At 50.2% G+C, this 15,138-nt stretch overlaps 1 protein-coding gene across 1 annotated transcript; it reads left to right on the forward strand.

Moving 5' to 3' along the window:
* The first annotated feature begins 13,128 nt into the window (after nucleotides 1-13,128).
* LRRC3C (leucine rich repeat containing 3C) lies at nucleotides 13,129-14,925 on the forward strand. Its single transcript, XM_063657049.1, has 2 exons — nucleotides 13,129-13,327; nucleotides 13,935-14,925. The coding sequence occupies exons 1-2, from the start codon at nucleotides 13,129-13,131 to the stop codon at nucleotides 14,756-14,758; spliced, it is 1,023 nt and encodes a 340-aa protein (XP_063513119.1). The 3' UTR covers nucleotides 14,759-14,925.
* Nucleotides 14,926-15,138: the final 213 nt, after the last annotated feature.

Here is a 15,138-nt window from a genome sequence, read left to right on the forward strand (position 1 = left end):
AATGAAGAAAATTAGGACAAACACCCAATTCCCTTAACAAATAAAATTTGGGCCAGGTATGGTGACTCACGCCTGTAATCCCAGCACTTTGGGAGGCCAAGGCTTGTGTCCCGGAGTTCGAGACCAACCTGGACAACATGGTAAAACCCCATGGTCTACAAAAAACACAAAAATTAGCTGGGCATTGTGGTGTGTCTATAGTCCCAGCTACTCAGGAGGCTGAGGTGGGAGGATCAATTGAGCCCGGGAGGCCAAGGCTGCAGTGAGCTGTGATTGTGCCAGTGCATTCCAGTCTGGGCAGCAGAGTGAGACCCTGTCTCAAAAAAAAAAAAAAAAGGAAAAAAAAGAGGGGGAGAGACTTACAGATTAAAATAAATTCAATGATATGTCAACTACAAGTCTTATTTGGATCCTGAATCAAGTAAACTGACTTTAAAAAAAAAAAAAGTTACATGGTCACACATGCCTGTAACCCCAGCACTTTGGGAGGCCAAGATAGGCGGATCACCTGAGGTCAGGAGTTTGAGACCAGCCTGGCCAACATGGTGAAACTCCGTCTCTACTAAACTACAAAAACTAGCTGGGTGTGGTGGTGGGCGCCTGTAATCCCAGCTACTAGGGAGGCTGAAGCAAGAGAATTGCTTGAACCCGGGAGGCAGAGGTTGTAGTGAGCCCAAGATTGCACCATTGGCACTCCAGCCTGGGCGACTGAGCAAGGCTCTGTCTCAAAAAAAAAAAAAAAAAAAAGATTTTATTAAGTTATCAGGCAAATTTGAATACTGACAAGGTATTCAATGATATTAAGGAATTCTAAATGTTTAGGCATGATATGGAATTGTGGTAAGGTTTTTTTTTCAATTTAAAAAGTCCTCCATGGCCGGGCGCGGTAGCTCATGCCTGTAATCCCAGCACTTTGGGAGGCTGAGGCAGGCAGATCACCTGAGGTCAAGAGTTCGAGACCAGCCTGGCCAACATGGTGAAACCCCGCCTCTACTAAAAATACAAAAATTAGCCAGGCGTGGTGGCAGGCACCTATAATCTCAGCTACTTGGGAGGCTGAGGCAGGAGAATCGTTTGAACCCAGGAGGCGGAGCCGAGATGCAGTGAGCCGAGATCTCAGATGCAATGAGCCGAGATCGTGCCATTGCACTCCAGCCTGGGAGACAAGAGTGAGACTTCGTCTCAAAAAAAAAAAAAAAAGTCTTCCTTGGCCGGGTGTGGTGGATCACACCTGTAATCCCAGCACTTTGGGAGGTGAGGCAGGCGGATCACAAGGTCAGGAGTTTGAGACCAGCCTGGCCAGCATGGTGAAATCCCGTCTGTACTAAAAATATAAAAAAATTAGCCAGGCATGGTGGTGCGTGCCTGTAATCCCAGCTACTCGGGAGGCTGAGGCAGGAGAATTACTTGAACCTGGGAGGCAGAGGTTGCAGTGAGCCGAGATCATACCACTGCATTCCACCCTGGGCAACACAGCAAGACTTCATCTCAAAAAAAAAAAAAAGTCCTCCTTTCAGACATACATACTAAAATATCTGTGGATGAAATGATACAGTGATTGCAATTGCTTCAAAATAATCTGGACTGGGAACCATAGGGAAATAATAAGATGGGCCATGAGGTGATAATTATGGAAGCTGTGTGATGAGGACATGAAGTTCCTTATATTATTTTCTATACTTTTTTTTTTTTTTTTTTTGAGACAGAGTCTCACTCTGTCGCCCAGGCTGGAGCATAGTGGTGCAGTCTCAGCTAACTGCAACCTCCGCCTCCCTGGTTCAAGAGATTTTCCTGCCTCAGCCTCCCGAGTAGCTGGGATTACAGGTGCACGCCACCATATCCAGGTAATTTTTGTATTTTTAGTTGAGACGGGGTTTCACCATGTTGGCCAGGCTGGTTTGGAACTCCTGACCTCAAGTGATCTGCTCACCTTGGCCTCCCAAAGTGCTGGGATTACAGGCATAAGCCACCACGCCTCGGCTATTTTCTCTACTTTTTTTATGTTTAAAACTGTTCATAATAAAAAGTCTAAACCTGCATATACATTAATGATTAAGATAAGCCAAAATAGAGCAGCACTGGTAACATCCTCTGGCACCAGACTGCCAGGGTTCAACTTGCAGCTCCTCTAGTTACCAGCTGTGTAACCTTAAGCAAGTTACTGAAACTCTCTGTGCTTCAGTTACCTCGTTGCTAAAAGAATTGGCAAGTGACACTGGTGTTCGGAAAAAATAAAGTAAATGAAGATGGCGATGATCATGATAATACCCACCTCATGTTGTGGATATTAAATGGGTCAGTAAATGTGAAATGAAACACTCGAAACAATTCCTGGCACATAATTAAGTGCTCAGTATGTGTTGCCTTTTATTAATTCATTCCAGATTTGAATGATATTTGAGCATCTACTTTACTAGGTTATAGAAATTCCACAAAATAAAAACAGACCTTGGGCCGGGCACTGTGGCTCAAGCCTGTAATCCCAGCATTTTGGGAAGCTGAGGCAGGAGGATTGCTTGAGGCCAGGAGTTCAAGACCAGCCTGGCAACGTAATGAGACCCCCCCCCAAACCACCGTCTCTATAAAAAATAAAAATAAGTTAGCCAGGCATGGCGGCATGTTCCTGTAGTCCCAGCTACTCAGGAGGCTAAGGCGGGAGGATCGCTTGAGCCCAAGGAGTTCGAGGCTGCGGTGAGTTATGATCTCACTATTTCACTCCAGCCTGGGCGATAAAGCAAGCCCTTTCTCTTAAAACAACAACAGCTGGGCGCAGTGGCTAACGCCTGTAATCCCAGCACTTTGGGAGGCCAAGGCAAGTGGATCATCTGAGGTCAGGAGTTCGAGACCAGCCTGGCCAACATGGTGAAACCCCGTCTCTACTAAAAATGCAAAAATTAGCCAGGCATGGTGGTACGCCCCTGTAATCCCAGTTACTAGGAAGACTGAAGAGGGAGAATTGCTTGAACCCAGGAGGCGGAGGCTGCAGTGAGCAGAGATGGCGCCATTGCACTCCAGCCTGGGCAACAAGAGCAGAACTTTGTCTCAAAAAAAAAAGAGAGAGAGAGAAAGAAAGAAAAACAACAACAAAAAAACCTTGAATCGGGATGAAGGGATTTGGGGTGATCTTTTTCATGCTCTAGTTTCAAACTTTACGTAATGTGATATTACTCTTAAATTTTTTATGAAAATTGTTTAAAAACAAAATGAGTCTGTCACAGGCTCTTCCTGCCCTCTGGGAGTTCCTTAGGCTGCTGAGGTAGACATATTCCCCAGCCTCAGTGTGCTTTCATCTGGTGATCTGGGAGTGGTGATGGGGCCTTTGCTTGTGAGAGATACACCGTCTCGTGGGCTGAGATAGGATGATAAGGAACATGTTCCTGGGATGCTGCTGGCCATGTTCAGAAGCTGGGAGAAGGGATGTCAAGAAACAGAGCCTCCGGCTGGGTGCGGTGGCTCACTCCTGTAATCCCAGCACTTTGGGAGGCCGAGGCGGGCAGACCACGAGGTCAGGAGATTGAGACCATCCTGGCTAACACGGTGAAACCCCGTCTCTACTAAAAATACAAAAAAAATTAGCCGGGCGTGGTGGCGGGCGCCTGTAGTCCCAGCTACTCGGGAAGCTGAGGCAGGAGAATGGCGTGAACCTGAGAGGCAGAACTTGGAGTAAGCCGAGATCGCGCCACTGCACTCCAGCCTGGGTGACAGAGCGAGACTCTGTCTCAAAAAAAAAAGAAAAAAGAAACAGAGCCCCTTTCCCTGGGGGAAAGAATGCCACCTCTCCACTCCTACTCCTTCCCTCCTCCCCTCCTCCCCCACCTGCTTCCTGAAGGGAGGGTGGTAAGGTCATGTCCAGAGCAAGTGCAAGGAAGGAAAGAACTGCTTATTTCATTGACAGTTGTGTTTTTATTTTTGTTTGGGTGGGGGATACCCCAGGCACGTGGTGGGAAGAAGGAGAGGGAGGGGAAGGCAGATGTTAAGCAGACAAAGGAGCAGCGAATGACCCTCCTGAGAACTACTGAGCCAGTCAGAATCCAGGAGTGGGTGCGGGACTGGTAGCATCGCCAGCGGGCACTCTGTTCTGCCTCCCTCGCCCAGTCCTGTAGTTGGCTATTTTGGGCTGTGGAGAGAAAGGGCTGAACCGGTCAGGGCCACTGGGCCCCCATCCCCCAGCCTGTGCCTGGGAACAAGAACCTCCCTGGGGAACCAAGTGCAGGGAGGTACCTTAGGAACCCTTCAACCTGCATATTCTTTGATATGGACAATTGACACTCTCCCATGAACAAAAGCAGCTAGAAAACTGAAAATATTTCAGATCAAAAGGACAATGGATATAAAAACAGTAGCTTCAAGACAAGACCCCCTAGCTCCCTACCAACTGAGTTCCTACTCCTAGCCTCACCTGTCTAGAAATCTGGGTGGCCACTGTTCCCAGATCACCTTCTTCTGCCTAAGGCCAGCTCCTCCTTCAGTAACAATCACAGCAAACATTACTGTTTGCTATGTTCCAGGCACTGGGCAAAGGGCTTTATTTGTCTGTTACAGAACCACCTCCCCCTAGGCCGCTAGACTTGCTGCCTGTCTCACATTTGCATTTCCCGAACAGAGTGAATTCTCAATAAAAGTTAACTGAACTATGTAACGGAACTGTTACCAGAAAGGGGTCCAGATCCAGACCCCAAGAGAGGGTTCTTGGATCTCACGCAAGAAAGAATTCAGGGTGAGTCCACAGTGCAAAGTAAAAGCAAGTTTATTAAGAAAGTAAAGGAATAAAATAATGGCTACTCAATAGACAGAGCAGCCCCGAGGGCTGCTGGTTGCCCATTTTTATGGTTATTCTTGATGATGTGCTAAACAAGGGGTGGGTTATTCATGCTCCCCTTTATAGACCATTTAAGGTAACTTCCTGACGTTGCCATGGCATTTGTAAACTGTCATGGCGCTGCTGAAAGTGTAGCAGTGAGGACCAACAGAGGTCACTCTCATTGCCCTTTTGGTTTTGATGGGTTTTGGCCAGCTCCTTTACTGCAACCTGGTTTATCAGCAAGGTCTTTATGACCTGTATTTTATGCTGACCTCCTATGTCATCCTGTGACTTAGAATGCCTTAATCGTAGGGTTCAGCCTCATTTTCCCCAGCTTCTATTTAAGACAGAGTTGCTCGGGTTCACACGCCTCTGACAGAACTGCACATCCCAGACCACAGCCACACGGCTCTCCCTTGTTCTTGCCTCAGCCTCCTACCCTTTTCCATCTGATGGACTCCTATACACCCCTCAAGGCCTACCTCACCTGTCACCTTCTCGGTGCAGCCTTCCCCAGTGTCCAAGCACAGTCCACTGCTTCATCCTCCAGGCTTCTGTGACCCTGGCAGATCCCTCAGCCCAAGCCCACCCTTAGGTGATCAGATGGCTATATTTGTGCACACACCAGTCTTCCCTCATTGGTTGGGGGACATTTAATGTTCTCAGCCAGGCGTGGTGGCTCTACACAAAAATACAAAAGTTAGCTGGGGGTGGTGGTGTGCACCTGTAGTCCCAGCTACTTGGGAGGGTGAGGTGGGAAGACGGCTTGAAGCCAGGAGGTTGAGGCTGCAAGTGAGCTGTGATCATGCCACTGTGGTCCAGCCTGGATGACAGAATGAGACCTGTCTCAAACAAAAGAAAGAAACAACAACAACTCTGAATCCCCAATGCCTAAGAGGCCCTGGTACACAGTACATGCTCAGATATGTGTTAAGTAAATGAGAGAGTACCTCCAAGCATGGCAGCATGAAGTGTATGTATACACCCCTTGCTCTTTTCCACAGGGAACAACAATAGCAGAGGCCTTTGTTGCCCTGTCCCTGAAACTGCCCAGTAACCTGGCATTAGGTGGGTCCCTGGCTGACCTGATAGATAAAGAAGGTAGCCCTTCCTTATCTATCTTCTCTATCTATCTATCTATCTATCTATCTATCTATCTATCTATCTACCTACCTGTCTATCTAACTGTCTTTTTCCTTTCAGTTATCCCCCCATCCAGGCTGGACCTGGAGGTCTCCAACATCAGGGAGGGAAGGGGATGGAGGCCCGCTGAACTTCTTTCCCCTATGGTCACATGTTGGGGATATAGAGTTACCACCCTTGGAGGGAGGAGCTGTGACTCAGACTGCCGAGGGTGGGAGGCTAAGAGGGTCACTTTCCTGAGCCCTGAACTTGGGAGCCAGGGCCCTGCCATGCCTCAGTCTCTTCCCTGCCTGCCATTCTAGACATGTGGAGCATCAAGCTAGAAGGGATCTCAGAGACTGTGAGGGTCCAGAAAACAGAAAGGATGTGCACCGTGGCATAAACATCTGCTGGTCTTGGGCCTAGCCCGAGAATTTTCCCAGGCACTTCACAGGCCAAGACAGAGCGTGGGACTCCCCAGTGATGGCTTTTCCAGTCCCATGCCATGTGTCCCTCAGGTCTTTATCATCTCACACCTAGACCTTTGCCATAACTGGTTTTCCTGCCACCAATACATCCCCGACACAACCAACAGAGTGATCCAAATATCAAATCTAATTTTAAAACCTTTCAATCCGACCAGATGTGGTGGCTCACGCTTGTAATCCCAACACTTTGGGAAGCCGAGGTGGGTGGATCACTTGAACCCAGGAGTTTGAAACCAGCCCGCTCAATATGACCAAACCTCATCTCTACACAAAAATACAAAAAAAAAAATTATCTGGGCATGGTGGCATGCACCTCTGGTTCTAATCCCTTGGGAGGCTGAGGTGGAAGGATCTCCTGAGCCTGGGGGAGGTTGAGGTTACAGTGAGCTGTGATGCCACCACTGCACTCCAGGCTGGGAGACAGAGTGGGACCCTGTCTCAAAATAAATAAATAAATAAAAATTTGGCTGAGCGCAGTGGCTCACACCTGTAATCCCAGCACTTTGGGAGGCCGAGGTCGGAGGATCACTTGCGGTTAGGAGTTCAAGACCAGCCTGGCCAACATGGTAAAACCCCATCTCTATTAAAAAAATAATAACATTAATAAAAAAAATTGGGCATGGTGGTGCACGCCTGTAATCCCAGCTACTCGGGAGGCTGAGGTAGGAGAATCGCTTGAACCCAGGAGGCAGAGATTGCAGTGAGCCGAGATCAAGCCGCTGCACTCCAGCCTGGGTGACAGAGTGAGACTCTGTCTAAAAAAAATAAATAAATAGGCTGGGTGCAGTGGCTCACGCCTGTAATCCCAGCACTTTGGGAGGCCAAGGCAGGCAGATCACCTGACGTCAGAAGTTCAAGCCCAGCCTGGTCAACATGGTGAAACCCCGTCTCTACTGAAAATACAAAAATTAGCCGGGCGTGGTGGTGGGTGCCTGTAATCCCAGCTACTCTGGAGGCTGAGGCAGGAGAATCGCCTGAACCTGGGAGGCAGAGGTTTCAGTGAGCTGAGATCGTGCCATTGCACTCCAGCCTAGGCAACAAGAGTGAAACTCCATCTCAAAAAAAATAAATAAATAAAATAATAAAAACTAAATAAAACCTTTTTAATCCATAAGCCACGGAATCAAGTCCCAATGCATCCATGGTGTGCAAGCCACAAGGATCTGCTCCCTTTTTACTTCTTTACCCCTGGCCTTTGCCACCACCCCCTCCATCCACGCAGTGATCTGGAAGCCAAGCCGTTTCATGCTCCCTTGCTCTTGCACATTCTGCTTCTCCACCTGATTAACCCAGCCTTGAAAGCCCAGCTCAAATGTCACTCCTTGGTGAAGGCTTCCTTGATTATACCCTGGAAAAGCTAGTGTACCAGTTAAGGATGCTCTCAGCAGAAATCAACAGAAAACCCAAATAATGATTCTTACCCTAGGTTGCCATAAGAATCACTTGAGGAGCTTTTGAAAATTCCCATCACCTGGCCAGGCACGGTGGCTCACGCCTGTGATCCCAGCACTTTGGGAGGCTGAGGCAGGTGGATCACCTGAGGTCAGGAGTTCGAGACTGGCCTGGCCAACATGGAGAAAACCCGTCTCTACTAAAAATACAAAAATTAGCTGGGCATAGTGGCGTGTGCCTGTAATCCCAGCTACTTGGGAGGCTGAGGCAGGAGAATCTCTTGAACCCAGGAGGCAGAGGCTACAGTGAGCCAAGATGGTGCCACTGCACTCCAGCCTGGGCGACAGAGTGAGACTCTGTCTCAACAAGAAAAAAAAATCTCCATCACCAGACACATGCCAGATGGGTGTACCCAGGCATCAGCAGTTTTCAAAACTGCCTGTGTACCAATGTGCAGCCAAGTTGAGAAGCACTGAAATTAGAGGGTTCTCTTTCTCACATATTGAGTCTAGAGGTGGCAGTTGCTGGTGTTGGTTGAGTAGCTCAGTGATTTCCAGGCCAACATCTCAGTAATACTCAACCCTCCCTTTATGCTTTGTTGTCTCATGGCCACGAGATGGCCTGAGTTGACCCTTTCATGTTCAAAGTAGGGGCCAGGCACGGTGGCTCACGCCTGTAATCCCCAGCACTTTTGGGGGGCACAGAGGCAGGAGCCCTAGGAATTTGAGACCAGCCTAGGCAACAAAGTGAGACCCTCATCTCTACCAAAAAAAAAAAAAAATTGGCTGGTTGTGGTGGCACATGTCTGTGGTCCCAGCTACATAGGAGGCTGAGGCAGGAAGATTGCTTGAGTTTGGCAGGGGGTCAAGGCTGCAGTGGGGTCAAGGCTGCAGTGAGCTGTGTTTGCATTCCAGCCCGGGCAACACAGTGAAACCCTCTCTCAAAAAAAAATAAATAAATAAAAATAAAAAAAAGCTGGTGCAGTGGCTTACACCTGTAATCCCCGCACTTTGGGAGGCCAAGGAAGGTGGATCACCTGAGGTCAGGAGTTCAAGACCAGCCTGGCCAACATGGTGAAACCTCATCTCTGCTAAAAATACAAAAATTACCTGGGTGTGGTAATGCAGGCCTGTAATCCCAGCTACTCAGGAGACTGAGGCAGGAGAATCGCTTGAATCCAGGAAGTGAAGGTTGTAGTAAACCGAGATCATGCTATTGCACTCCAGCCTGGGTGACAGAGAGAGACTCCATCTCAAAAAAAAAAAAAAAAAAAAAAAAGTAGGGAGAAGAGCAGAGCCCAGCCCTATCCTCTCTTACCAGCAAATCAAAGACTGTCCCACAAACCTATTCTGCGGACTTCTGCTTAGATGTCATTGACCAGAATTGGGCCACCCTCAGCTGCAAAGGAGATTAGAGAAGTAGGCAACAGGATTTCTGATGGGCTGAGATCAATCAGGTTGAATCATCAAGGACTGAGCGCATTGCCACTCCCAAAGCCATGTGTGTTAATCTGGTAGTAGGAGGGAAGGGATGGTTCTGCCATGTTATTAATACTTATTCTCTCTGTGCTTCACAGCTCCTTGTACAAACATCAATTAATGCAGGCATCACATCAAAGCATTGTGGAGACATGTCTGTGTCTCCCTCCAGACCAACAATTCTCAACTCAGGCTGCTCGTTGGACATATCTGGGGAGCTTTTGAAAGAAACCAGTGCCTAGACCCCATGCACAGAGATTTTAATGTAATTGGTCCAGATGAAGCCCCAGCATAACTAATTTGTAAAAGCTCCCCAAGTGATTTGAATGTGCAGGGTGTTTTGAGAACCCTGCCATAGACCCAGCACCTTAAGAACCCGGTCTATGTCCCCTTCAACTAGCACATAAGGCTCACAGGAAATCCTCACTGAATGAATAAACAAATAAATGGATGGCAGAGAATTTCTGCTCCAACTCTGCAGTCCCTAGTGGGCAGTGTGCACTGTCCTAAATGTGATTCCTCCTTCTCCTCAGATCTCCCTCCTTCACTGAGTTTGCACTCAGACTCCCTTAATTAACCGCATCTGCAGCTCCAGCTGGGCTCCTGCTTCTCCCACAGCTGCTGTGCTGGACACCCTAGTTCCACTCTTTTCCTGGAAGCTGCCCTAGTCTTAGAAGGAAATAACCCTCCATCAACAGCTAGGCTCAATTCTTCTGCCTCAGTTAAAGCCCCTGCCCAATGTGAGAGAGGAACAGGGGGAAAGGGAGGATTGCTCAGCTTTCTGTCCCACATTCAGCTACAGTCCCGAAATGGACACCAAGTAGCCAGCAGCAGAGTGTCCGGCCCTCAGAGAAAAGGTTTGCTTGTTGCTTCTCCTGCCTAAGTGTAGAAAGTTATCTGATTCCTTAGACAAATGTGAGTCTGCAAAATTCCCCTGTTGACATGACAGGAATAAGTCTGCGGTGAGTACATCCTCAGAGATGATATCATCTGGCATCCTACCATGTGGTCTGGTCCCCATAATGCTTCTGAAACTGCTTGTTCAAAGGTAACCTACAGGGCCAGCCTCACAGGCATGCGGCCGACAAGGTCCCACAAGACCTTATGCCCTGTGCTCACAAGAGCTCTGCACTTGGTTTTACACTCTGCTGCTGTCGTCATCTTAAAATTCTTTTTTATTTTTATTTTTTAGAGACAGAGTCGCACTCTGTCACCCACGCTAGAGTGCAGTGCTGCAATCACAGCTCACTGCAGCCTCCACTTCCCAGGCTCAAGCCATCCTCCTACCTCAGCCTCCCGAGTAGCTAGGACTAAAGTATGCACCACCATGGTCTGCTAATTTATTTTTTCTTTTTGTAGAAAGTGCATTTGGACAATTTTTTTTTTTTTTTTTTTTTTTTTGGAGAGACGAGGTTTCACTATGTTGCACGGGCCAGTATCAAACTCGTGAGGCTCCTTGGTCCTTGGCCTCCGAAAGTGCTGAGATTATAGGCATGAGCCACTGCACCCAGCCTTGAAATTCTTTTTTTTGAGACAGGGTCTTGATGCGTCACCTAGGCTGGAGTGAAGTGGCATGACCTTGGCTCAGTGAAACCTCTGCCTCCTGGGTTCAAGTGATTCTCGTGCCTCAGCCTCCCAAATAGCTGGGATTACAGGTGTGCGCCACCTCAGCCCAGTTAATTTTTTGTATTTTTAGTAGAGATGGTGTTTTGCCATATTGGCCAGGCTGGTCTCGAACTCCTGGCCTCAAGTGATCCACCCACCTAGGCCTCCCGAAGAGCTAGGATTACAGGCGTGAGCCACCATACCTGGCAAGGCCTTGAAATTCTTAAGTTTTCGCCTGGGTGTGGTGGCTCACGTCTGTAATCCCAGAACTTTGGGAGGCCGAGGTGGGTGGATCACTGGAGGTCGGGAGTTCGAGACCAGCCTGGCCAATATGGTGAAACCCTGTCTCTATTAAAAATACAAAAATTAGCCAGGTGTGGTCGGCAGGCACCTGTAGTCTCAGCTACTCAGGAGACTGAGGCAGGAGAGTTGTTTTAACCTGGGAGGCAGAGGTTGCAGTGAGCCGAGGTTGTGGCACTGCACTCCAGCCTGGGCCACAGAGTGAGACTCTAAAAAAAAAAAAAAAAGGAAGAAATTCTTAACAGGTTTTTGAAACAAGGAGCCCCCACACACACACCCCATTTTTATTTTGCACTCAGCTCTGCAATTCCGTGTCCAGTCCTGGTCACCCATAGTCTTCCAAAATCCAGCAAGAAAAATCCTTCTCAGAAAGGTCTCCAATGCGTATGACCTCATCTTCCTTTGTGTAAGTATATCCCCCCCTAGTCTTTGTGACACTCCACTCTCCTGTTCTCTTCCACCTCTCTGACCTGGCAGGAGGGCTTCCAGGTTCCGTACAATACAATATCGTGGGTACCATCAGGCTCAGTGTGCAAGGATGTAGGGTATTGGTAAGTGTGGCAGAGAGGCACAGAGGTAAGAGCTGCTAGCAGGCAATGGAAAGTGGTTGGACAAGGAGTCAGAAAACTGGGCTCTGGTCTTTGTCCACTGACTCACTGTGTAAGTCTGGTCACATTCTGGGCCTCAGTTTACCGGTCTGCAAACTAAGGCAGGATCAATTGGCTGGTCCCTTCCTTTGAGCTCTATCAATCATTGAGGCTCTGAATCCCAGCACCGAACTGGAGATAGTGTGGGTAGGATGGTGCCACAGGAGGCACCATGTGGTTGAACTTGAGGGTCAAGGGAGTTGCAGGGGATAAGCCACCGTGGGCTAAGGAATGAGATGGGTCATCCACATGGATCACATCTATGACCTCTTGTCACCCCTGCCCCTGCACAGCATATGAGAGGAGGTGAAGGGGGAAAGCCTGGCGTGGGTAATGAAATCATGGAGGAAGACCATGATGTGTTCTGGAAGTCAGTAATCCTAACAACTAGCCTTTGCACAGCACTTCACAAAGTACCTTCACATCCACTCAACCCTGGTGGGTCCTCCCAAACCTGCAGCAGTGTCAGGTGACATGCCCAGGTCACACATTAATCTCATCTTCTGCCTTGAAATCCTTCCTTCCCACTACCCAGTGAACATTAGGAGAGGGTGGTATCACGGAGTGGCGTAGCCTGCGAATGATGCCTGGAGTAGGGATGCCCTGGAGGAACAAGTCATCCAAGCTGTCTTTGGTGCCCAGGCCTGAGGGAGAGTTCAAAGTGCCAACCTGAGAGTCCAGGGCTCCAGCAAACTGAGAGAACCTGAGTCAGTTCTCATCCAGATCATAAAATCAGCAGGAAAACTCAGAGACGACCACATCAGGCTTCAGGTGCCTTAAGGAACTCCTTCCAACTCCTAGAGAGGCAATCAATCCATCACGCAGAGAACAAACTAAAGTTGAACCACAGCATCCCTGGCAAGCAAGAGGGCTGGGCACTGTGAGGAGCCAGGAGATGAGGAACCCCGGACAGACATGTTTTCCAAGGAAAGGCTAGGGGAAGTTTGCTCACCATGGAAGAAGGGGCCATGGCGTGAAAGAAGGGCAGAAGGGAGTGGGGGAGGAATGGAGTTGGGGGAATACAGGTTGCTGGAGACAGTGGATGTGAGATGGGGCCCACCCAGTTCTGCCCGTCAGGCCTGCCAAGCAGGGATCCTTCTGCCCAGCCAGGTTCTGGGTAAGGAAGAGGGGTTCTGGGATGCAGAGTTTCAGCCTTGGGGAGCGATGGAAACTGGCAGCATCAAGGCCTTGGGAGGGGAGCCTGGTGCAGGGAATGGAATTGGGTCCTGATCTCCCCACGACAGAGTTCGTCAGGGTCCAGGATCTGCCCTCTCTTGGCATTGCCTGGCCACACCATGGCTCAGGTATCCGACACCTGGGCCCGGAGTCACATGCCAGGAAACCCAACACTCTTGGGTCCCAGCCCCCAACTTCCAGCAGCTACGAGCAAACAGGGCTTCTGGAGGAGGAAGCGGGTCTCCAGAGCCCAGCAGCAGGGACCCTACATCCAGGGAGAGGGCACCTGCACTGGAGAAGGCTCTGCCACCAACAGGGGTGAGAGGAATGGAGGAGGATGGGAAGGAGGAGGGAGGAAGTGCAGAGCAGAGAGGACAGAGCTGGGGCAGGCAGAGAGGTGGATGCTCCCGGAAAAGGGGTAGATGGGCATAGAAGGTGGGGCCAGAGGTCTATTTTACCTAGTCACCTGGCCTAGCTGGATGCCCTGACAACCTATCGCTCATCCGTCCCCCTTGTCTCCATCACACAAGTGCCAACCAGACCCTCTGGTGCCTACCTGGCCCACTTGGCAACCACCCAGGTAGGTAGGGGAAGAAGACTTTATTCCAATTGAGAGAAATCAACACACGGACAGAGGCAGAAACTTAGAAACTCCCAGGCCCAGAATGACCAACAAGGCCTCACAGATTAACCTTCTAGAATCAACAGACCCTAAAAGAGTTTCAAGTGCAAGAGACCCTTTACCCAAAAGACCCTATTGAGGAGCCTTAAATCAAGAGAGACCCCAATAAGGAAGTGAAAAAGTCACCTAGGCTTGAGAGAAGCCCCCAGAGAAGAGGCCCCAGCCCAAAAAGACTCCCCAGAGGGACCTCGGGAGGAGAAAGCTGGCAGTGGGGCATGCGATTCTCTTGACTCACTCTTCCTTTATGTGGCCTTTTCTTCCCCGGATCCTACTCCACTCCAGGACTGTGCCAATTTATGGCCATGCTCCCAACAGCAGGTCACCTTCTGTCCCTCCTGCTGGTGATAGGCACAGGGGGTACTGTGCCCAGCCCCCGGGTGCCTCCCCGGGGCTGTTATGTGGCAAAGGAAGCAGGTGAACGGACGTTCCGCTGCAGCCAGGCAGGCCTCAGTGCTGTGCCCTCCGGCATCCCCAACGACACCCGCAAGCTCTACCTGGATGCCAACCAGCTGGCATCGGTGCCTGCTGGTGCCTTCCAGCACCTGCCTGTCCTGGAGGAGTTGGATCTGTCCCATAATGCCCTTGCCCACCTCTCAGGGGCAGCTTTCCAGGGCCTGGAGGGCACGTTGCGCCACCTCGACCTCTCTGCCAACCAGCTGGCCTCAGTGCCCGTGGAGGCCTTTGTGGGACTACAGATCCAAGTGAACCTATCCGCAAACCCATGGCACTGTGACTGTGCCCTCCAGGAAGTGCTCCAGCAGGTGAGGCTGGTGCCGGGCACTGGGACAGGCATCGTGTGTGGCTCAGGAGCCCGACCGGACCTCGTGGGGCAGGAGTTCCTGCTGCTGGCAGGGGAGGAAGAGCTGTGTGGGTCGGGGTGGGGTGGGGCCCGGAGGAGCACTGATGTGGCCCTGCTGGTCACCATGGGGGGCTGGCTGACACTCGTGGTGGCTTATCTGGTGCATTATGTGTGGCAGAACCAAGATGAGACCAGGCGCTCCCTCAAGCGGGCCCCAGTGCTGCCCGTGCGTTCCGAGGACTCCTCCATCCTCAGCACAGTGGTCTGATGACCCAGGATGCTCCTCCAGTCACACCCCACACTCCTGCCCCTATGCCCTCTCCTTTCCTCTGACCCCCTCTGCCTCCTGTGCAGCTTCACCCCTGCCCCCAAGCCCATCCCACCCCTCCCTCTTTTATTCCCCCTAAATACCTGTGCTGGCGCTCTCTCTCTCTCTGTGTTGTCTTAACCAACACCATCTTTGGTGCCTGGAGTTTTTTGGTGCCTACTCTGTGCCTGGATTGTGCTAGACTCAGAAAACCCAGAACAGAGAATGACAGCAGGTGGGGTAGGAGCAAGGGAGGAGGGGCTGTGGGGGGCAGGTTGAGGAGGGAGCCTGCACCTGGCCCAGGGCGATTTCAAAGGCTTCGCTGTAGGATGTTTGAACTG

The sequence above is a fragment of the Pongo pygmaeus genome, chromosome 19 (genome assembly GCF_028885625.2).
Source record: "Pongo pygmaeus isolate AG05252 chromosome 19, NHGRI_mPonPyg2-v2.0_pri, whole genome shotgun sequence".
Lineage (NCBI taxonomy): Eukaryota > Metazoa > Chordata > Mammalia > Primates > Hominidae > Pongo > Pongo pygmaeus.